This window comes from Felis catus, chromosome B1 (genome assembly GCF_018350175.1).
Source record: "Felis catus isolate Fca126 chromosome B1, F.catus_Fca126_mat1.0, whole genome shotgun sequence".
Lineage (NCBI taxonomy): Eukaryota > Metazoa > Chordata > Mammalia > Carnivora > Felidae > Felis > Felis catus.
The window spans coordinates 39,196,024-39,219,672 of NC_058371.1; the positions used below are offsets into that span (position 1 = coordinate 39,196,024).

General features: G+C 41.3%; 1 protein-coding gene and 1 long non-coding RNA gene across 6 annotated transcripts in view; one reads left to right on the forward strand and one right to left on the reverse strand.

Moving 5' to 3' along the window:
* Positions 1–76: 76 nt before the first annotated feature.
* On the reverse strand, positions 77–13,742 carry LOC109498822. The gene is made up of 2 exons (XR_002155775.3): positions 13,373–13,742; positions 77–527 (listed from the first exon to the last, which is right to left on the reverse strand). It is a non-coding gene; the product is annotated as an uncharacterized LOC109498822 (long non-coding RNA).
* A 1,154-nt stretch (positions 13,743–14,896) lies between these two features.
* The window catches only part of SH2D4A (SH2 domain containing 4A), a 62,317-nt gene continuing 53,564 nt past the window's right edge, over positions 14,897–23,649 (forward strand). Inside the window, exons 1-2 of one of the 5 annotated variants that reach the window (XM_011281482.4) lie at positions 14,897–15,348; positions 20,505–20,888. In XM_011281482.4, the coding sequence (XP_011279784.1) occupies positions 20,708–20,888 (181 nt within the window). In that variant the 5' untranslated portion in view covers positions 14,897–15,348; positions 20,505–20,707. Of the gene's footprint in view, positions 15,349–15,479; positions 15,590–15,692; positions 15,949–15,969; positions 16,158–20,504; positions 20,889–23,649 lie in introns of those variants that run through there. The other 4 variants (XM_011281481.4, XM_045055456.1, XM_006930668.4 and 1 more) reach the window with 4 other exon arrangements.

Consider the following 23,649-nt stretch of genomic DNA (forward strand, 5'->3'; position numbering starts at 1 on the left):
GGAAGGAAGGAAGGAAGAGAAGGAAGGGAAGGAAGGGAAGGAGGAAGGAAAAAGAGTCCTTATAGGAAGTACCACAGTGGTTTATTATAATTTATTAGTTGTCCACTCACTCCACATCAGACAGCTGCAGAAATAAACCATCCCTGGACACAGGAGAATACATTCCTATACAACTGTGAGCTTCCTTGAGCATGCTGTTCATATTCTAGAGAGTTCTGTATATTGGACTGTGTGGTAGATTGTTACACTAATAGTTCCCAGTATCCATGCCACTGTGTAGCTCCTCCTATTTTAATTGGACTTGGCCCTGTGGCTTTCCTCAGCCAATAGGACATCAGCACATGTACTACAACATGCTAAGACTTGTCTTCTTGGAATGTTGCTGCTGCCATGTGAAGACTCCTTGAGAGTGAAAGGCCATGTACAGGGAGATGTTCAGCTGTTCCATCCTGTCCCAGGTTTCTGCTGACCCACATGAGTGAGCCCAGGCAAGACCAGCAGAATAACCATCCAGCCACTCAAAGACCCTTAAGAAATATTAAAGTGTTATTATTTAAAGGCACTCAGTTTTGTGGCATTTGTTATACAGTAAAAGAAAACTCATATGAGCTGGAAAGATCAAACCAGAGAACTAAACATTTCTAATTTAAAAAATGTTCCTAAAATCCTACTATGTGTTCAGCCTCACTAAGAACCTCAACTGCCCCACAAATTCTTACCATTTCCTTACCAACAAACTATAAAAAAAAAAAGGAGGGAATGTAAGATAAATTTTATGATAATGTAAAGGAGGAAAATGTTGCTTCACTTCTAGGTTTCTTGGATAGCCTAATAATTAAGCTGACATAAGATAGATTAACAGGAGAAAAGCAGATTTAATTTCATATGCTCATAAAAATATAATATTCAAAGAAGTGACCAGAGCAGGGAGCTTTTATATCTTTCAGAAACAATAAATTTGTAAAGAAGTGACAAGACCAAGAAGTTTGAGTTTGGGGTAGTAAATTAGCGAAGTAACAGGGTTTATTCATACAGCCTTCTCAACCCTCAATTCTCTCTTTACTTCCTGGTACAGGAAGAGTACCTTTCACATGGGAGATCTATTTTCTACTTTCAGGAGTACAAAGGAGGGTAAGTGCCCTTTTTTCGGCTGTTGCTTAAGTAACTTTAATTTAAAAAAATCAATATGCCAGAGGCACCTGGGTGGCTCAGTGGATTAGGCCTCCGACTCTGGCTCAGGTTATGATCTCGAGGTTCATGAGTTCCAGCCCCACTTTGGGCTCTTTGCTGATAGATCAGACCCTGGACCCTGCTTCAGATCTGCGTCTCCCTCTCACTGCCCCTCCCCCCCAAGTAAATAAACATTTAAAAATTTTTTTTAAAAATCAGTATGCCAAAGTGGTACATTTGGAGACAGCCTGACCCATCAGCGAGCATCAGATTTTGCCATACACAAGATGTGGATCCTACCAGATTGATATACTCTGTCTTCTCCTGAGCACTCACAGCTTTGTCTCTGTGGCCTTTGTGGTATTTATACTTTCTACCCCTTTGTTAAAATTGCTAAGAGAGCACCTGGGTGGCTCAGTCAGTTAAGCATCCGACTTGGGCTCAGGTCATGATCTCATGGTCCGTGGGTTCAAGCCTTATGTCCGGCTCTATACTGACAGCTCAGAGCCTGGAGACTGTTTCAGATTATGTGTCTCTTCTCTCTCTCTCTGCCCCTCCCCTGCATTCTGTCTCTCTCTCAAAATAAATAAATATTTAAAAATAAATAAAAATATTACGATAGTTTTTATTCATAGCATTTCTCCTTTTTAGATATTATGCTTATTGCCATCAGGGACTGTTTCTTTTTGTTACCTGCCTCCCCAGCAAAAATGGGCATTTGCTACATGTTTGACAAACAAGAAAAAACAATCATTCATTTCCCTCTCGCTTTAGCAATGGAAAGTATACATCTGGATATTTTAAACATGTTAGGTGAGGAGGAAAAGAAGGAAAAGCAGGAAGAGAAGGAAGAGAAGGAGAGCCATATATGGCTTCTTTTCTTAACTAAAATATCCTAGAATTAGCTTTCTCAATTCTGTCTATATTTTCCTACTAACATAAAGTTTCATTACAAAAAATATATACTCTTAGGAAATATTGGGAGTTTAATAAAACAGAATTCCATTCTAACTACAATATCTGTTAAGTTGGATCAAGATGAAAATTAAAAAAACAAATATTTTCTCATGAGGATTTTCAAACTCACAACAGCTCTCTCAAGGGCATACTACATTTTTTGCCTTGATTTGTGTACTCAGAAATCCATCTTTGTGTATTTGGTTCTTTATTAGGCATGAGGGAGATGTAAAATGAACAAAATGCATATGGTCTATCCAAAGGAATTTATAATCTAGTTGGACAACCAAGGACAATAAAACTATGGAATAACAATTTGAGATGGTACATTACTAAAATTGCAAGACCAATCATAATAATAATCCTTCTGGGTCAGAGTTCATGTATTTAAAAACAATAGTTACTTATATGTGTGTCATTCACATCCTAGGGATAAAAGATGTGTTATCATTGCATGTAATGAATGATAATTTGAAAAATATATAGAGGTATATATTTGAAAATGAGTATAGGTATTTATTTTGAAAATAAACATAGAGGTATATGAATCTGTTGCACGATAACAATATAATCCCCCTAAGAGTATCCCTTCCTTTCATACAGAATAGTATCTCATCTCAGAACATTCAAGTTACAGGAGTTGTTCGAGGCAATAAGAAAATTCCATAAAACGTGTTGATAATTTCTTAGGCTACAAGGCTAAAATAAGCTTACCAAGACTATTCAGAGAGGTACTGATTCTTTCTGGGCAAGCCCAAATTTAGATTCATTCATTTATTCAACAAAAATGTTATTAAGTACCTACTCTATATCATGCACTGGGCTAGGCTCCAGGGATACAAAAATAAGAAGACCAAGTTCCAGCTTTTACTACACATGCAGGGGAAATGACAGAGTGCCAGAGACAGTAGGGCATAGGGGAAAGAGCCTTAGACTAGATGTTAAAGGTTCTGAATCTCAGCTCTGCTCCCTCCACTACCAGTTTACCATGTAGCAATACAGCTTACTGTACTTACTGTGTAAATTAGGAAAATCCTTGAAATGGACTGTAACTAAGTGTCTTCATTTGTCAATTAAGACCAAAGGTCTATCTCACCAAACATGTTGTAAGAACTGAATGAAAGAATAATTTGAAAGTGCTCTGACGTATTAATCTGTACAAAGTTATGGTGCCATTATCACACAGAAGACTAAATTACCATTTCTAACTGTTAAGTGTCATCTGTCTAGTTGCATATGTTACTTCCTTGTAGTCTAACTAGGAAATATTGTTTTAAAAAAAACAGATGATTTGAGTCTTTTTTTCCTGGGCATTTAACTAGACTTTTTATTCAACCAATTTAGAAGGGCTGCTCACCATGTAGCAAAACTAGCAATAACACTTATGCTTTCAGAAAAGGCAGTTCAAGATGGTAGCTTGGGAAAACCCTAAACTTACCTCCTTCCAAAGATAAAACAAATATGTAGCTACACTTACAACAATTCCCTCTTTAAAAACCCTGAAAGCTAGCTGAACAGATCTTCCACAATCAAGGATTAAAAGGCCATACCCAGATAGGTAAGAAAAGTAGAGACACAGTCTTTCTAAAAACCTCACTCCTCACACATGACCAACAACAGAAAGAGTTGGGAGGGATATCCCACCCACAGAGCTTCTCTCTGAAAAGCAAAAGGTGTGTGCCTCATATGCATCACCCCAACCCTTGGGACCTAATCTGAGAGATAAACTCCCAAATCATCTGGCTTCAAAACCCAAAAAATCTTACATCCAAGGAAAACATAGGGCCATAAGGAATGGAGATTCTGCTCTTAGAGGGCTCATGCACAGACTCCTTTGATCCAGGACCCAGCACAAAAGTAGCAGATTGAAAAACACCTAGATCATATGTGAGGGAGATTCATTTGCTAACATTAAGGCATCTGCTAAAGGGCCAAAAGCTGTTGGGACTGTCTCTGGGGACAAAGGCAGTAGCAGATGTTATTTGGGGCACTCTTCTTCTACCTTCTAATGCCAACAAAGGCAGACAGCATCTTTACACTTTCCCTCTATCTTGCTGACACCAACCCCCTGTGTGACCTGGTGGGCAAGTGTCTTGCCCCTCCGTGGGTTGGTGCCCTGCTACTCCCTGATGTTCCTGTGGCTGCTGCCAGACTCAGCAGATCTGAAACAATCAGAGAGACAGTTTGAGAGACAATCAAGACCTAAGGCAAGGTTAAAGATAAGGTTCATCTCCTACATAGAGCTACTCCTTCAAAACTGAAAGATTTAGCTGTTTCACTTAATACATAGAAACAAACTCAGAGAATCAGCAAAATGAGGAGACAGAGGACTATGTTCCAAATGAAAGAACAAGATAACACCCCGTTGGGGGCGGGTGGGGGGGGGGTGGAAAGCAGAGCTTTAGAATGTGTTCAGGTTTAACTTGCTATCAACTTAAAATAGACCATTATATATCAATCAACATGATATACCACATTCATGAAATGAAGATTAAAAATCATATAATCATCTCAATAAATGCAGAAATAGCATTTGACAAAATTCAACATATACTTATAACAACTCTCAACAAAGTGAGTGTGGACAGAATATACCTCAACATAATAAAGGCCATATATGAGAGGCGTTCAGTTAACATCATACTCAACAGTGAAAAGCTAAAATCTTTTGTATAGAATCAAGAATAAGACAAGAATGTCCAAACTAGTCACTTTTATTCAATATAGTATTGGGAGTCCTAACCGGAGCAATTAGGCAAAAAGAAAGAAAAAGAAAGAAGGAAAGAAAGAAAGAAAGAAAGAAAGAAAGAGAGAGAGAGAGAGAGAGAGAGAGAGAGAAAGAAAGAAAGAAAGAAAGAAAGAAAGAAAGAAAGAAAGAAAGAAAGAAAGAAAAGTTATCCAGATTGAGAAGGAAGAAATAAAATTCTCCCTATTTGTGTATATGATCTTATAAAAATCTATATATAGAGAAAACTCTAAAGACTCCACCAAAAAACTGCTAGAACTAGTAAAAAAAAATCAGTAAATTTTCAGGATATAAAATCAATATACAGGCATACTTTGTTTTGTTGCACATCACAGATACTGTGTTTTTTACAAATTTAAGTTTTGTAGCAAGCCTACATTAAGCAAGTCTATCAGCATCATTTTTAAAACAGCATTTGCTCACTTCCTGTCTCTGTCACAGTTTGGTAATTCTTACCAATTTTTTTTATCATATTTATTATGGTGATCTGTGGTCAGTGATATTTGATGTTACTATTGTAATTGTTTGGGGGCACCATGACCCACACCCATAAAAAACAGCAAATTTAGTCAATAAACATTGTGTGTGTGTTGACTTCTTCATCAATTGGCTGTTCTTCTGCCTCTCTCTCCTTGGGCATCACTATTCCCAGAGACAAAACAATACTGAAATTAGGCCAATTAATAACTCTATAATGGCCTCTAAATGTTCAGGTGAAAGGAAGAATCAGTCAAGGTGGCAAATTCATTGTTGTCTTACTTTAAACTGTCACAGCCACCCCAACCTCCAGCAACCACCACCATGATCATCTAGCAGCCATCAACATGATGAAGGCAAGACCCTTTATCATCAAAAAGATTTCAACTCACTGAAAGTTCAAATGATAGTATATTTTAGCAATAAAGTGTTTTTAGTTAAGGTGTGTACATTGTTTTTTTAGACATAAATTTATTGTAAGCTTAATAGACTATAGTACAGCATAAATAAAACTTTATATATGCACTGGAAAACCAAAAAAAAATCATTTGGATTGAATTATTGTGATATTTACTTTATTGTGGTGGTTTGGAAATGAACCCACAAATATCTGTGAGGTATGCTTGTATAAAAACCTGTTGTGTTTGTATATACTAACAATGAACTATCAGAGAAATTAAGAAAACAATCCTGTTTACAACTGCATCAAAAAAAATACCTAGAAATAAATTTTACCAAGCAAGTTAAAGACCTGTACACTGAAAACTATAAGACACTGAAGACACTGAAGAAGCACAAATAAATAGAAAGATATTGCGTGCTCATAAATTGGAAGAATGAATATTGTTTAAAAAATCAATATTATTAAATATACATATTACCCAAAATAATGTATAGATTCAGTACAATTTCTAACAAAATTACAGTGTCATTTTTCACAGAAATAGAAAAAACAATCCTAAAATTTGTATGGAACCACAGAAGATTCAAAATAGCCAAGGCATCCTAAGAAAGAACAAAGCAAGAAGCATTACACTCCTGGATTTCAAACTGTATTACAAAGTTATAGTCATCAAAACAACATGGTATTGGAATAAAAATAGACACAGAGATCAATGAAATAGAATAGAGAGTTCAGAAATAAACCCATATGTATATGGCCAATTAATTTATGACAAAGGAGGCAAGAATATACAATGGGGAAAGGAGAGTCTCTTCAGTAAAAGGTGTTGGGAAAACTGGACAGACACATGCAAAAGGATGAAACTTGGCCACTGTCTTATACCATACATGAAAATTAACTCAAAATAGATTAAAAACCTGAATGCGAGACCAGAAACCACAAAACTCTGAGAAGAAAATAGGTAGTAAGCTCCTTGCCATCACTCTTGGCAATATATATTTTTTTATCTGACTTCAACTTAATAGCAACAAAAGCAAAAATAAACAAATAGGACTACATCAAATTAAAAGGCTTCTGCACAGTGAAAGAAGCCATCAACAAAATTAAAGAGCAACTTATTGAAGTGAATAATATATTTGCAAATCATATATCTGATAAAGGATTAATATCCAAAAAATACAAAGAACTCATACAATTCAATAACAATGACAAGAAAAACAATTCAACTAAAAAATGGGCAGAGGATCTGAATAGACATTCTCCCAAAGAAGGCATACAAATGGCCAACAGGCACATGAAGAGATGTTCAGCATCACTAATCATCAGAGAAATGCAAGTCAAAACCACAATTACCTCACACATGTCAGAATGGCTATTATCAAAAAGACAAGAAATAATGAGTATTGAGGACATGGAGAAAGGGGAACCCTCATATACCATCAGTGAGAATGTGAATTGGTGCAATCACAATGGAAAACAATATAAAGCTTCCTCCAAAAAAGTAGAAATAGAACTACCATATGATCCAGCAATTCCACTTCTGGATATTTATTCAAAGAAAATGAAAACACGCAAAAAAATATCGGCACTCCCATATTCATTGCAGCATTATTTACAATAGCTATGGTATGGAAAGTATCTTATGTGTCCATTGATGGATGAATGGATAAAGAAATTGTGGCTAGTCTATCTATCTATCTATCTATCTATCTATCTATCTATCTATCTCTATCCATCCATCTATCCATCCATCCATCCTCAGTGGAATACTACTCAGCCACAAAAAGGAATGAAATCTTGCCATTTGCAGCATTAATGGACCATGAAGGTATTATGCTAAGCAAAATAAGTCAGACAGAGATAGATAAATTCCATATGATTTCACTTACATATGGAACTTATTAAAACAAAACTCATAGTTACAGAGAACAGATTGGTGGTTGCCAGAGGGGAGGGGAGTTGGGGGTGAGTAAAATGGGTGAAGGAGTACAAGGGTCAAGGGGTACAAACTTCCAATTATAAAATAAAGTCATGGAGATGGAATATACAGTGTGACAACTAGTCAATAGTATTGTATCACATATTTGAAAGTTGCTAAGAGTAATCTTGGAAGTTTTTATCACAAGAAAAATAATTGTGTAGCTTTATATAAGGATGTATAGCAACTAGACTTATTGTGATGATCACTTCAAAATGTATATTTCCTCCACTAAAGACTCTCAAAATCATGTCTGAACGCCATATGCATTCTTCCTTCCTCTGTTGTTTGAACCACTCCTCTACAAGGAAGGAGAGTGGATTTGAGGCTCCGCAGGAAAGCACCAAAGGAAATCTTACTTAAGAAATCAACTAAGTCATGTATTCATTTTTTTAAATTCACCTTCACTCGCTTTATTCTTTTGGTGTCGATTCCTCTATTCCCTATTCCTTCTCATTTTTCCGTTCTTTTTCCTTATGCTTCTTCCTTTGATCAGAACCTAACATTCAGAATTGATTTGTTGTTTCACCAATACCTACTTATTATACTTAAGAGGATCCTAGTCTCAGTTTTGTTTTCTCCAGAGGGGGGTTGAAAGTTTAATGTACCTGCAGGTCTTGTAATGTGAGCTCAGTGCTGTGAGCAGAGACTGGAGTGAATCCTGTACACAAACAGCTGGCCCTGAAGTAGTGCAGCCTCGAAGGCAGTTCCCATCTGCCTCTTCATCAAGGCACAAAGATGCTTTATGTTAGGACAGAAACACAGGCAGTGGTTCCCTTCACTCTTTCCTGAATTCAGTTAGGTAAATGAGCTAGTTAATTTAACATAGTATAACAACTTTGTGAAGATTATGTGTCAGAAAAAAATTTTTAATTTCTAGATATGCCAATGACTAGCCCTTCAATTGCTAACCTTGTTTTTGCCTCATTTAAAAAAAAAAAATTTCACATTTATTTATTTATTTTTGAGAGACAGAGAGAGACAGAGCACAAGCGGGGGATGGGCAGAGAGAGGAGACACAGAATCCGAAGCAGGCTCCAGGCTTCCGAGCTATCAGCACAGAGTCCGACATGGGGCTCAAACTCACAGACTCAGATCATGACCTGAGCCGAATGAACCACCCAGGCGCCCCTCTTTTTTCTTTTTTCTTTTTTCTTTTTTTTTTTTTTTTTTTTCTTTTGCTGCAGAATGGGGTCCAGATAAATGGCTGGATTCCTTCTAGTCCTAAACATTATACGATTTATTGTCTTTTAATGAGAACGTATAAAGATGTACAATTTAATCCCAATGAGGGTTGGCAAGTATGGTTATATACATTCTATGTGGATACAAATTCCATAAGGGAAAGTCCTCTGTCTTTCATATTTCCCTATTTGTATAGATGATCTGTCATTTACTGGCCATAACCTTCCACTCTACTGGATGCTGTACAAACTTCCTTGTCATTAAAATACTAACATGCCAATAAAAACCAACTTTCTGTCTCAAACTAAACAATGGCACTTACCACTGAGGCCATAAGCTGGCTCTTATTTAAACATATCCTTAGAGGAAGAGGCAAAGTGTGTTACCTTACACAAGGGCAGAATGAACTCCAATTCCAGTTACACAAAAGTCTTCAGGCAAACAGTATAATAGAGGGAAATGTTTTTTTTTTTTAATTTTTTTTCAACGTTTATTTATTTTTGGGACAGAGAGAGACAGAGCATGAACGGGGGAGGGGCAGAGAGAGAGGGAGACACAGAATCGGAAACAGGCTCCAGACTCTGAGCCATCAGCCCAGAGCCTGATGCGGGGCTCGAACTCACGAACCGCGACATCGTGACCTGGCTGAAGTCGGACGCTCAACCGACTGCGCCACCCAGGCGCCCCTAGAGGGAAATGGTTTGGTGGAGAGTGCAAGACTTGCTAGGGGGCAGAACTCCAGCTACTTCCAGGAAAGACCAGGACATGACTGAGGACATGTGGAACCCTTGGTGTGAGGGAGCAATCTTCGATCTACAGAGAGAAGTGCTTTCCTCAGCAAGATTGCCTAGAGGGAACACCCGGGTTTCATAACCAGAAAGCAGTGAAAGGAAGGAAAGGAGTGAAAGTTAGATATATTGAGGCTGCCACAACAAGCCACACACTGTCACCTCTTGTATCACATTTAAGTAGCAGGCTGGGTTTGGTGGAACATCCATTTCCAGACAACGTCGTGGGACTTTAAGACCAGAACCTAACAGATGAATATCCAGCTTCATGTTTGTTTTAGTAAAAGTCTAGGGGTTGCCATTACCACTCCTTCAAAATCCAAAACCAATGAACTTTGTTTCCATATATTTTAGTGGTTCTCAACTTTGGCCACACATTAGCGTCTCCTGGGTTGCTTTAAAAAGCAATTTGATTCCATTTCAATCAAGTAAGAACCCCTTGGCAGAGAGGACAAAGGGACAAATATTAAATCCCCGTAGGTTATTTTAATATGTGCTTGAGACTATTTCTGTGCTCACTGGCAGTGAACCCTTATAAAATTGAAATGAATTTGTGTACTTTTTGCAAAGAATGCAAGAAGAGAGAAGTTAGGAAATCAAAACCTGGTTCTGAATTTGGTCCAAGGAAGAGATGAGACTTTGGTTTTGTTAGCATTAGGAGACCTACTCAGAACTGCCTAGGAAGGTCCAGGGAGTGCCACAATACTAGGGAAAGGTTTCTGCCCCTTTCTCAGAGCTTTGACCTGTACAAAAGCACTGGTTAATACAGGCTATTCACAAGATGTCCCATATTACTTGGGGTAGAATTTGTCCAATTCCATTCACAAGCCAGGTCAGCGATTCCTCTGGGCCACCGGCTGCTTACCACTGCATCACAGAAATACAAGAAATGAAGAAATGTCTTATCAGCAACCCAGAGCATGGGTTTTGAGGAAACAAGTTCACAAAGAGAATTCAGGGGAAAACACTAAAATTAGAGTATTTCAAAGATGAATGTGAAGACCAATAGTCTTTTTGATATTTTCAAAGAAAGATGAAAGAATAAAAGCTCACATAGAGTCATAAAGAAATGAAAAAAGTTCAAAACCAAACCTAACTGCTGGCCAACAATTGAAATCATAGTATACCTTCAATCCCTTTTTTTTTTTTTTTGGTTGTTGTTGGGTTTTTTTGGTGAATGATGACTTAACAGAGATTTGAGATTTGCTCAATTTTGAGTAAAGTTGAAATGTTTTAGTCTTTTTCATTTACATCTACTTCACATTCACTATGGGATAAATATAACAAATATATAACTTCTTTAAAAATTAAAAATGTGCTTCAGGTTTCTGATGTTGATGATAAAATATGGCAGGAAAAATATTATTGGTACTTATCCTATTTTGTTTTTTACGAAGAAAATATTTGAAAGGAACTTTTGTTTCTGTAGAACTTACACACAAATTGACTTTTATTTAGGAAAAATGAAAAGTCCCCAAGGGGTGTCTTATGCTTTGTAGTGTCTGCTTGGTGTCTCTCCAATTGTACAGCACCATGCGCGTGGCTGAACATGACAGCTCCGGGTAGCAGGCCTCTTAAACAACATTCTAAACGGAATGCCATTTAATGTCCACTAAAATGTAGGCTATTTGTTTCATGGTATCCATTACTACAAATGACACATTAAAAAATTAGCATTTCGTAAATAGATATTTAGCTTTTCTCTTAGAATACTGCCCCTAGATGGGCATTGGGGCCCTCCTGAACACACGTGCTGGTGGTGCACGTGGTACATGTCTCCGACTTGCCAGTGGCCAGCCAGCAGTAGATGCTCCACACCTGTCCCTTGCTAAGGCCTGGTTGTTCAGACCTCCCATTCTGTCAGGAGTGTTGCATCCTGGATCATGGAATGGGGAAATGCTTTCTATTGAGAGCACTGGCCCAAAAGGAGGCTAAAAGTAATTGAAGGCCTCATGAGTAAGTAACAGAGTCACTTGATGTTTTTGAGAGCAATCTGAAACATTTTAATTGTCTGCTTTTGAAATTAAGGGGAAAATATATTTTCTGTTTCAGATTATGCTAATTGAAAGAGAAAATACTGGGAGACAGGAGAGGGGAAACAAAAAAGGTGGTAGAGGATAAGGAAGACCAAGTGAGGAGGATGGAAAAACAACTACAGAAATAAGAGGAAAAGGAAGATATTTACAAATACAGGAAAGAGGCACATGACAAGATGGATGGAAGGGAAACAAGGAGAGAAAAAAAGAGATACCAGGCTCCACATAGTGTGAATGACTATAGTATTTGTGTACAGTCCACATTCATTTGGAGTATCAACATCCACTCAAGTAGCATGCACTGAATACCTATTGTGTGCCTGGGTGTTGATGAAGACTGAAACTAGCATAGAATTAGTCCTTGCTATCAAGACATTTATGATTTCAGGGGCGCCTGGGTGGCGCAGTCGGTTAAGCGTCCGACTTCAGCCAGGTCACCATCTCGCGGTCCGAGTTCGAGCCCCGCGTCACGCTCTGGGCTGATGGCTCAGAGCCTGGAGCCTGTTTCCGATTCTGTGTCTCCCTCTCTCTCTGCCCCTCCCCCGTTCATGTTCTGTCTCTCTCTGTCCCAAAAATAAATAAACGTTGAAAAAAAAAACAATAAAAGACATTTATGATTTCAAAGAGACATAAAACATACACACAGATACTGTACAAGGCACTGCTGCATCAAGGATGGCAGCAGGAGCCCTGGCTGTCTGCTCTCTGCCGTACCCCAGGGTCACCACAGGGCCCGGCACTTAGTGAGTGTTCATTAACTGGTTCTTGGAATGTGTTAAACGCTAACTTGTAATGCAAATGCTATAAACACAGAAGTAGGGATTGCTTCTGACACAGGGGAGGCTCGACAGGAAAGGATTCCTAAGAATTGATGCCTGAAGAAGAGGTAGGATTTTTAGAAGTCAAGTTATAAGGCAACACATTTTCAACGAAGGCCATACTGTGAAGCTGCAGAGCCTGTGTAGGTTTAAGAGCCTGGAAAATGTCAGATTATCTGGATGCAGGGTTTGTATTAGGAAGATAATAAAGCTGAGGAAGATTACTTCTAGATTGTCCTGGTCCTTGAAAGTTGACAAGAGGTTTAGGCTTATTTTTAGACAAGAAGGAGGAGTAGGCATCAAAGAATTTTTAGCAACCAAAAATGAAGAATTAGAGTTAATGTTTTAAAGAGATAAATTGACGATTGCATTCAGAAATGTCTGACCTGGAGAGCCTGATGCAGGGTTTCTGATAGCATGATCTGTAACCCCATCTTTAATCCAATCACTTAGAGTGCTTACTCAAAATGCAGATGCCTGTGCCTCACAGACACAGAATATATTTCATGAAGATGTTGCCCATTTCAAATATCAAATAAGATCTTCTCTCTCATTCATTTTAAGACCAGCAAAGACCATTTTAGTTCCAGCTATATATTTCTTTGGTTTCTCCAAATATTCCATCAGTTCCTTCTCCCCCAGATAACGCCTTTGTTTTTATCAGCATCGGAATAAGAAAATCCTGGTGCTTATCCTATTTTTCATTCAAAAAGACCTTAGAGACTTGGACCTGTTTTGTGTTTCCCACTTTTTTCCACCATCTAGCACCGAGCACATTTTTTTTTTTAATCTAAATTCAAGTTGGTAAACATACAGTGTAGTCTTGGTTTCAGGAGTAGAACCCAGCACATTTTTGAATAAAGATCTTCTTGCCTGCTTCAGCATCTCTCATTTTGTTCACAGGGTCAGCAACTCTGCCCCTGCTGTCTCCCTGAAGAACACTTAGCAGTCACCCAGGCCACTGCTGGGCCAGAACCTGCACTGCAATTTTGAAGCTGGTGGTCCCACAGTAGTGCCTCAAAGACCTGCACTGGAAGCCCAGCCTGACAAGCACTTACAAGGTCTTTTATGACCTAATCTTAGAAGTGACACACTAGAAGGTGTCACTGAGGGATGACACTCAGGGATGGATCACTGAGGCTAACTTGGAGTCTAGGTACTGCAGAAGACAAAATCCAGTCTGTGTGAAGTTGTAACTTGAAATTATAGTATGTGATGTGAAATAATGTAAGTTAATGTGTTTGAACACTCATCACACCCAGGAACTATTCTAAGCACTTTACATGTATTATCTCATTTAGCCCTCTCAACAACTTCATGAGGTAGTAGGCATTGTTATCATCCAGAGGGGAAAACTGAAGTACAGAGAGGTTAATAATGAAGTGGGAGCACTGTTACAAAGACTTGTCAGGACATGAAAAGAATTTGCGTGTGGGGGAAGGTAATTGGCTGCTACCAGTGTTCTATGGAAATTTTGCTGGCTGATGAACCACCCTTTATAGTTCTTCAACTGCTCAATCCATGAAGTGTTAGGATTCATTTTCAACTGGACACAGCGGCTACCCAGGGGCAAATGACAATCCAGCGAAATGCACCCATGGGCCATTCATTTAATAAGCAGTGGGAACCAAACCTAAACCGGAAATTCTCCCCTGTTCAGATCCCTAGAATGGTTCCTAAATAGCTAGGTCTAAAGGACTACCTCTGCCCCAAGGCTCTTTCTAACTTGTAGGCTGGAGAGGTTACGAATAAGAAAGGCTCAGTTTTGAAGGAAGCAATCAGACCTCTGAATTTATCAGGTAGACTATGGAGAGGACTACTGAATGCTCAGTTTATCACATTTCTCCCCAACATGTGCAATCTGGAGTTCCCCAAAGCAGGCTGTTCTTCTGCCCACATTCTGAATGTTCCCCCACAATGATAAACGCCCTCCAACGTTTGTACTCTGCTTCTGCCCAGCTTTCCTGTACTCGGCTCCTCCCTTCATGCACCACCCCAACCTGTTCTTGCTGCAATTCACAAGTTTCCTTTACCTTCTTTCCTATTCTACAGATTTCTTTCATTTTTTAACTCCGTCTCTGTTTTCAGTCTCCATCTTTCTAGCCTTTTGCCTCCTCCATCCTGTCCCACAAAGCCACACCTGAATTGACAAAGTCCTGAACTCTGATAAATTACTTAGTATCAACAAAAGAAAAAAAAAAAAAAAAGTAAGCTCCAGAGACTCTTGAGCAAAACCCGAGAGGTGATTGGACTTGGCCTGCCAGGACTCAGTGTAACTGAGAAGTGTCTGCCCGCCTCCGCAGGCTCCACCTTGAAGGAAACCTTGAGCTCTGGAGTGGAGAAAGGGCCTGGCCGGCTGATATTAATAAGTTCTACCGGTCCTGAGATGGCGCGACAGGCCTTCACAGACCGCAGGTGGAGGGCGGTGGCCTTGCCGCCCCGGACCCCCGGCAGCTCGGGGCAGTGTGCGGTCAGGAGAGAGGGGCCCGGGATGCAGCAGGCCACACGGCCTCGCAGACGTCTGGCCCTGGAGCGTCTCCAGGTGCTAGGGTGGGGCCGTGAGCGCCCAGTCAGTCACTCCGGCATGTGGGTCGCGGGTGGGGCGGCGCGGGCGGGCCGGGGCTGAGGGACACTGTTTGCCAACATCTCGGCCAGAGTGTTTGTCCAGCCAGCCTGTGCCGCTCTCAAGCACCGCTGCCTTGCCCTCCCTTCCCCGACAGCTTCTGGCGGCCCAACTGGACGTGGCGTTGCTCGGGTCAATCTGCTAGAGGAGCGCAGAGCCCTGCACGGGTAAGTGCCTGGGGTGGGGAAGGGAGGCCAGGAGGGGGAGGCCGAGAAGACTGTACGTGTTGTGGGGCCGGGGGACTCCAGGAGGAGCGTGGAAGGCGCAGGGATGAGGCGGGCTGGGGGAGGCCCGGGGCGACGCCTGGGCCCGGGCCTGCACTCGCCCCTCCCCGGGCCCTCCTCCGCCACTGCCGGGCGGGCGGCGGGTGTCCGGTGTCGGGTGTCCGGTGTCTGGAGCTGCGGGCGGGTGAGAGGCCGGGGCTTGTGGCCGTGGTACGGGGAGCCCCGAGGGAGAAGGCTTCAGCGCACTCGGGAGGTCTGGGGGCAGTTCCGGGGCTCAGGGCGGGCCTCCGGGCCCCTGAGGGGTGTGTGCACGCGCGTCACTGAGCCAGGGCGGGCCCGAGGTGGACGCGTGGGAGAGTCGGGATAGCTTGGAGCTTCTGGACTGTAGCAGAGAGGCCCCGGCGCCACGCGTGTCTCCCGTCTGTCCCGTCCTCGGCGGCTCCTGCGCGCCTGCGCCCACCCGCCCGCCGGGCCGCGACGGGCGCCCCCGCCTGTGGCCCCGCAGCGACTGCACCCGCGGACGAGCGCTCGCGCACACGTGGGGTAGGGCCGTGCGGACCTCCCTCGCCCCAGACCTTATGGGAGAGTCCCGGGAACCGGTTTCCCAGCGCGCCGGCACCCAGGGCTGCCCTCCCTGTAGGGTTCGGGCGCCGCGGGCGGGGCTGGCTTCAGGGCCGAGCGTCGCCGCCCGCTGCTGGAGGCAGACCCCGACCGTGGCCCCAGCCAACCCGGAGATGACCTTCTTCAGCCAGGTGGACACTCCTGCCCACTCCTGTTCTCGGGGTTCGCGCGGGCGCCTGGAGGGGTGGGCGTGGAGTCACTGGGAGAAGTCACTGTTTGTAGGTTTTCTCAGGTTGTCTCAGAGCTTCCCAAGGGTCGCAGGGAAGAAGGAAGCATGGCACCCCTCTCTAAGCTTAGTGTTCCTCACCTCCTGAAAGGTTTTTGTTTTTAATTTTTTTTTAATATTTATTTTTGAGAGAGAAAGAGTGTGAGCGGGGGAGGGGCAGAGTGAGAGGGAGACCCAGAATCTGAAACAGGCTCCAGGCTCTGAGCTGTCAGCACAGATCTGGATGTGGGGCTCGAACTCACAAACCGTTTGATCATGATCTGAGCCCAACGTAGCCGCTTAACCGACTCAGCCACCCAGGCGCCCCTTGTTTTTGTTTTTAAAGTAAGCTCTACCCACTCACCCCTCACCGAAGTGGGGCCTCACCGAGGTGGGGCTGGAACTCAGGACGGGGAGATCAAAGGTCTCCACTAAGCCAGCCAGAGTCCCCTATAAAGGACTTTTGATCGCCTGCTTAATAGAGAAGACTCGGAGCTCTTAAAAAGTGAATAAATAAGTGGAAAGCATTTGTGGACATAGATTTGACACATGAATGGAATTTTCTAGATAAATCTGTATGTACAGTGATTTCAAATTCTGAAGCAAGGTATATATGTACAAAACTTAGCAAATTGCTGTCACCTCTGGTAATTCATTTTATCCTCAAAAATTGCCCTTTTGTAGATAAACTTTATAAGGTTAAGTTGAATAAGATAACTGAAAGTCTGAAAACAGCTGGCTGTCTTAGAAGAATTAGAATTCAAACTATATTCTTAGCATTAAAGTTTGACGGTCCATATTACATTATTGTTATGATTAGGTTTTTTCTCTGGTTTCCCCCGACCCAAGGTCTCAGAGTCATTAAAAACACAATTTTTATTTTGTTGAACAGGGCTGTGGAAGATGTGAGCATCAGGCCAAATCTGTGGTATCTTGGAAAATCCTATTACCCTTTAGAAATTTATTTTTGAAATAAATAGCAGATGTGGTGTTGTCATTTCTCTTTTTAAAGAAAAGTGCTATACAAGAGAAAACAGTTAGCTTAGCTTTTCTTTTTATTGGAGCTTGAATAGCTGGAAGTTTGCTGCACCCAGTTTGTTAGATGGGGAAAGTCATTTGAAGTTTGAATCAATGTCAGGGGTTGTCCTGTCAGGGACTGAAAGTGGGAAAACCCCTGGTTAGTTAGTTTCCTCGTTTCTATCTCCTCTACCCTGTCTCTACTTGTACCTGTAACGTCATCTAGACTATATGACATAGTCCTCAAATTACAAAGATGTATAGTACAGGCCCTCATTTCATGGATGAGAAAACTGAGTAGCTGACATCTGCAAGTCACGCAGCTCTTGAAAAGCCCACACTGGGGTCCTTGCTAGATGTTCTGTAAGCACTCTGTGCAACGTGAATTTTCCATCTGAAAGCACAGGGGAGGAAGGAGTTAATCCACACTGGTGGGAATCAACAGCCTTAGAATGGCATGCATATTATTTCAGCTGCCTGACCTCAAGATCCAGTAGTTAACTTTAATGCTAAAAATCCACATTTGCCGGAAAAGGCAAAACAAACCAAAACTAAAACTGAAAGAGCTTGAGTATCTAATCACAGAGGTACAGTGGAACTTTTCATACCTGTGAGAGGCTGTACCATTTGTGCTACTCCTAGTGATTGTGAGAGGGGAAACTGAGAACACTAAGCACCTGGTGAATAAAGTAGGCAAACAACATCCACACTTGGGCCACCATGACAGTTCCCTGCTGCCCTTCTTTGGGGGTTGAGGAGGGGTGGGGGAGGTCTTTTCAATACCTGGCCTCCCCACAGCTTAGCTACAATTACCCGGATGAGGCTTTTGCCCCTCAGAAGCAATGTGTCATGCACCTTCAAGTCCGCATTTATGTTGCTGCAAGAATTTGCTGGTCTTCATTCTGAAATTTCACATGTGGTACCATATCCTGATGATGTGCTGATTCTGGGCTTACAAAAAAACTCTACTGTGCTAGTGGAGCACAGTAGAGCTGACTTCGAGCCAGACTGCCCAGCTCTGCCACTTTCCATCTTCTTCATCTGTGAAATAGGGATAGGGAGGAACTGAACTCCAAGGGTAATTGTGAAAATTATGTAAGTTAATGTATGTAAGGTGCTTAAGGTGGTGTGGCTGGCATAGTGTGGGTAAGCTCTTATTATCAGGGGTACTCTGGGATGGGGAAAGAGGAACAATGTGAATTTGGCACTTTCAGGGTTTTGGTTTTTTGGCTTTACCCACATCATTACTGTTGCTAAGATTCACCCCATTCCAAATAGGAAACAGAACTGAAACCTCAGGCTTCACTGGGTTCCTCCTTTTCTACATGTTTTATTGCTGTGAAAGTCAGTCACTGGAATCGTGGAATGTGCCAACATAGGGATATTTACTAGAACATCAAGGAGTCATTCACTTTGGTTTTTTACCACTTCATCTCAGAGCACTGCAGTCAAGTGTGCTGAGAAACCAAATTTCTTCCTGTGGTTCCTAGGAAGACAGAGCTCAGCCTCTGGCAACCTCTCTTTTAGTGTGGATTTAGTTGGCTCGGCCCCTTAGTCAGAAAAGCATCACAGGACATCAGTTCTGTGGCTCTTCTGGCCTTTGAGGGTCATCTCAAAGCAAAATACAAAGGTAGGAAGGGAGCCTGGGAGGGACATGTCTGCCTGATTTAGAGTCAAACATTGATTTTAATTCTTTTCAAAAATTTTCTCTTCATACTGTGTTCCATTTGAGTTCCAGTAGTTGAATGCTGCAGGAAGTTATAGGATGCAGTTAGCAAGAATAGTTAGAGGCTCAAAAAAGGTTCCTGCTGCACAATGAATAGGGATGAATTTAACTATGTGCTGTGTATGCAGACATTCAGGGGTACCCCGACTGTTGAGCAATCTTGTGTCAAAAGACTGGTGTAAATGAAAGAGCAGCTTTGCAAGGAAGAGGAAGACGAGGGGAAGCAGAAGCCAGGGAGCATTACAGTCTGGCTTTGTGAGTGTCAAGATGAAGGAACTAGGTAAGAGGAGCCATGGTATAAGTAAGTAAGGGATGGTTTAAGAGTGTTTGAACTTAGTTTGGAGAATCAAGGTATTTGAGAGGCATGGCTAGATGGTGAGATTATTGAGGCATTTTGAGCACCAAATTACTAGACAACTTTTTAAACATAGGTGATCCTGAAAAGTCTCAGTAAGTAAGCTTTTTTGTGTATGCTACTATATTGAAGATGAAGTAAAAAAAAATCATCTAGGGTGCCTGGTTGTGTCAGTCTGTAGAGTGTGCAAGTAACTTTTGATCTCGGGGTATGAGTTCGAGCCTCACATTGGGTGTGGAGCTTACTTAAAATTTAAAAAAATAATAAAAAATCAACCAAACAGGAACACATAAATTAGATGAAACCTCAGTGAAATTGCACCCCCCCCCCCAATAGAAAGCCCCTTGTGAGTGCACCAGTCCCTGGCTTCTTGTTAAAGGAGCCCTCTAATAAAGTCTTTTGTAAACAGGGATCCTTTGTAAGGAACCTAGTTATGTCTCTGTTCTCCCAGTTTTTCTGGTCTGTAAATTTAAATTTTATTAAATTAGATATATAGAACAGGTACACCTAAATAAAACCTGGTGACCTTCCAGAATGTACATGAATGTTTTCTCCTGTACATACAGAGTTTTTTATGGTTCCAGGAGGTTGTCTGGAAATTGCCTTGTCCTGTGAAGATGAAAGCACGTAATTTTGTTTATTTAGTGCTACTTTTAAGGGGAAATGGGAAAACTGCATTGTGGTCTAATTTATATTTCTTCTTTTTCCTTCCTTCAGCGTGGCCCTGTTTTGGTTTGGTTTGGGGTGGGTAATTCTGTGAAATCTCAAAAACAGTATTTTCTTTTGAAGTAAGTTGTTTGGAGAGAACCTTTTAATTTCTTCCTGTGCCTTTTTTTCTTTTATTCTTTTCTCAGCCATACAGTTGGTGGTTAGGCTCTGAGGTAATAATATGTTTGCTTCGTTGGGAGAAGGCCAAATCTCTGTTAATTTTTTTGTTTCCCTGAGATTGGCCTGTAAAAAGTTAGGGTTTGTTTTGTTTTTTTGATAAAGTATCTTTGGAAATTACGGGATAGAGGTTACACAAACTCTCGACAAAGCGTGCCTCAGCTTTTCTTCTCCTTGCGTCTGAAATGAAAGGCGATACTGTATTTCCTCCAAGCTTAATTCATAAGCCTGCCCCTGCCTGGCATCTACAATTTTAATACTGCCTGCTTTTTGCTTGTTGCTCTTTACAGGTTCACAAACAGAATTTTGGACAGGATATTTGGTGCCAGGAACCAAGAGCCAGTCTGCTGAATTATTGTCCCGGTCGTTAGGATTGCTGCGAGTCTCTTTGAAGGTCTGTGGGTGCACCCAGTTGCCAGCCCAGGGGAGGCACACCTGGAAGCCATTTCCAAGAACTTTTGCCACAGGTGTAAAAGACTCCAGACCTGCAAAGATGCTGAAACAGATACTATCAGAGATGTACATAGATCCTGATCTGCTGGCAGAGCTCAGCGAAGAGCAGAAACAGATCCTGTTCTTCAAGATGAGGGAGGAACAGATCCGCCGATGGAAAGAAAGAGAAGCAGCAATGGAAAAAAAGGAGTCCTTGCCAGTGAAATCCAGACCAAAGAAAGGTAAACTTAGCTATGTCTCTCCTGTGAATGTGTTACTATAGTGGCCCTCGGCTTGTTTTAACATTTCACACTAGTTAGAAGCAAGCCAGGTGCAAGTTCCAATTTGGTAGGTGGACCCTAAATGTTATTGAAAATGTTATGGAGATAGTGCAGTTTATCAGTTTGAAGTGTATACTTACATGCACATACCTCCACACACATAGCAATTACCATGAACTTGTGTAGCTATAAGCAGATCTCTTACTTGAAACCAGACTGACCATAAGCTGAAGGAAAAAGTCACCTGTGCAGTTTTGGTTTGGGGGTATTAAGGAAGACTTCTCTCCCACTTAGTCACTAGTGCCTAGTATTCTACTGCCACACAAAGAGTCATTGTATCAGCATTTTTATAGCAATTATGTTTATATTTCTTATACTTTAAGAGATTTTTCTTTGAGTTATCTTTAAAAAACAAAACGTAAATACTGCTGTAGGGAAAAAGTCATACGACACATTTTTTTAAGTAATCTCTTATGCGCAACATGGGGCTCAAACTCATGACTCTGACATCAGGAGTCACATGCTGTGCCAACTGAGCCAGCGAGGTGCCCCCATACTGCATATTTTTTAATGAGAGTTAATTTTTCAGATGTACTTCTTCCTGACCCAAGGAGTCCCTGGTAGCTTGAGAGAGCCTTTTGAGACCATGGGGCAGGAATTCTTTGCACCTTAAGACTTAAAGCACATACACACACAGACATAGCAAAGCACACATTAACCACTTCTGTTCTTCCTCCTCCCCCGACACAAATTCTGTCATGGATGAATACCTAAGCTGTTTTAAAAAACAGTTTTCAAGGTCGCTTACAGAGGCATTCAAGGCCAATTTCTCCTCGTTTTTCATTAAGCCAGGAAAAATAAAATTTGATAAATTTTCAGGGTTTCAAAGTTTGAGAAAATGAATCACACTTGGGAGTTGGTATATACAGACTCAAAATGAAGTCAATTTAGTGACCTTACCTTACACTGCCTTTAATGAAAACCTTTCCAATTAAGCCTTTATTTTTTAAAAAAAAATTTTTTAATGTTTTTATTTTTTGAGAGAGAAAGAGACAGACAGACAGGCAGAACATGAGTGGGGGAGCAGCAGAGAGAGAGGGAGACACAGAATCCGAAGCAGGCTCCAGGCTCAGCTGTCCGCACAGGGCTTGACACAGGGCTGGAACTCACGAACCATGAGATCATGATCTAAGCCGAAGTCAGGCGCTTAACCAACTGAGCCATTCAGGTGCCCCGCAATTAAGCCTTTCTAATGACATCAAAGTAAATACGAGTATTTCATTTATTATCGTTGGTATCAATAACAGCTGTTTATTAAATATCTATTTTGTCAGACACTATGCAGAGCACTTTTCCTTGCATTACGCCTCATTTTCACTAAACTTTTGCAAAGTTAATATTAATTGTCTGTTTTATGGATGGAGAAACTTAGAATCAGAGATGTTAAGTAATATATGCAAAGTCATACCACCAGTAGGCACCCAGATTTATTAGATTTCACAGTGCTCTATACTACCCAAAATAGAATTTTCCCTTCAGTAAGTAACATGTCCTAATTGAAACATGACTTTCTTGTCTTTCTTAACTGGCTTATGCATCTCTCTGCATTCTTTAGCCAGAGTTTATCAGAGATAGCTGGACCTCTTTGGGCACCATGTATACTATGAACATAGCATATTGCTGTGGTGGGTGACCTTGGGACTAGTGAGTTCTTGCCCTAATGTCAGTGGCCCAGACTCTTTGTAAAACTTTGGGCCTCTCCTGTTTGCTGAAATGGTCTCCTTGTGATGACTTAAGACAATAATTTCAGTTTCTTTGCTTAAATTCTTCTTTTGCAGAGTTTGAATCTACCTTTTAGAAAATTTATATTATCTTATTAAATGGTCATTTAAAAAGTATATTAATATACACAATGACTATTCTATCAGTATTTCATGTCAAAAGTTTATTACTCCCTTAAATTTAACACTTGGAAAAATACATTTTGCACTAAATTAGTTTTCTCTTCTAACTGCAGAAAAAGAAAAGCTTTCCCGACTTCCCCCTAAAAGACAGCACTTCTCTGTCTTTCATCTTGTTCTGTCTTTGAAGATAAAGCCACAGATAGTACAAAGCAGTGTCATTGCTGGTCCTCTGCTGACCTGCCAAGCCCCTGGCCATTGTTAGCTGAAACCTCACTGTGCACTTCAACTCCTATCAGGCCTGTGCTCCCGGCCTCCCCGTTCCTGCCCCCGCACAGTTTGTACTGCACTGACTTTACTGCTGTTTTTTCTTAGCAGTTCTTAGCCAGGCTTTGGAAAGTGTCCTTTTCTTGGCCCTTTAAATATATCTTATGCCCCTCCCCACCTCTTTCCTTTGCACCATTATAGTTCATCACTTGGCAGCTCTTTTGCTGTCATCTTGTCATTGTTTTCTCTTTACAGTCTACCGTGGTGAGTTTTCAAAGAGTATCACTGAAAGTTTACATACTGTGTATACCAGGAACCTTTTAGAAATCTTATGGCTTGGGGTGCCTGGGTGGCTCAGTTGGTTAAGCTTCCAGCTCTTGATTTCAGCTCACGTCATGATCTCATTGTTTCGTGGGTTCAAGCCCTGCATTGTTCAAGCCCTGCACTGTTAGTGCAGAGCCTGCTTGGGATTCTCTCTCTCCCCCTCTCTCTGTTCCTTCCCCACTCATACTGTCTCTATCAAAATAAATAAACTTTAAAAAAAAGAAGTCTTA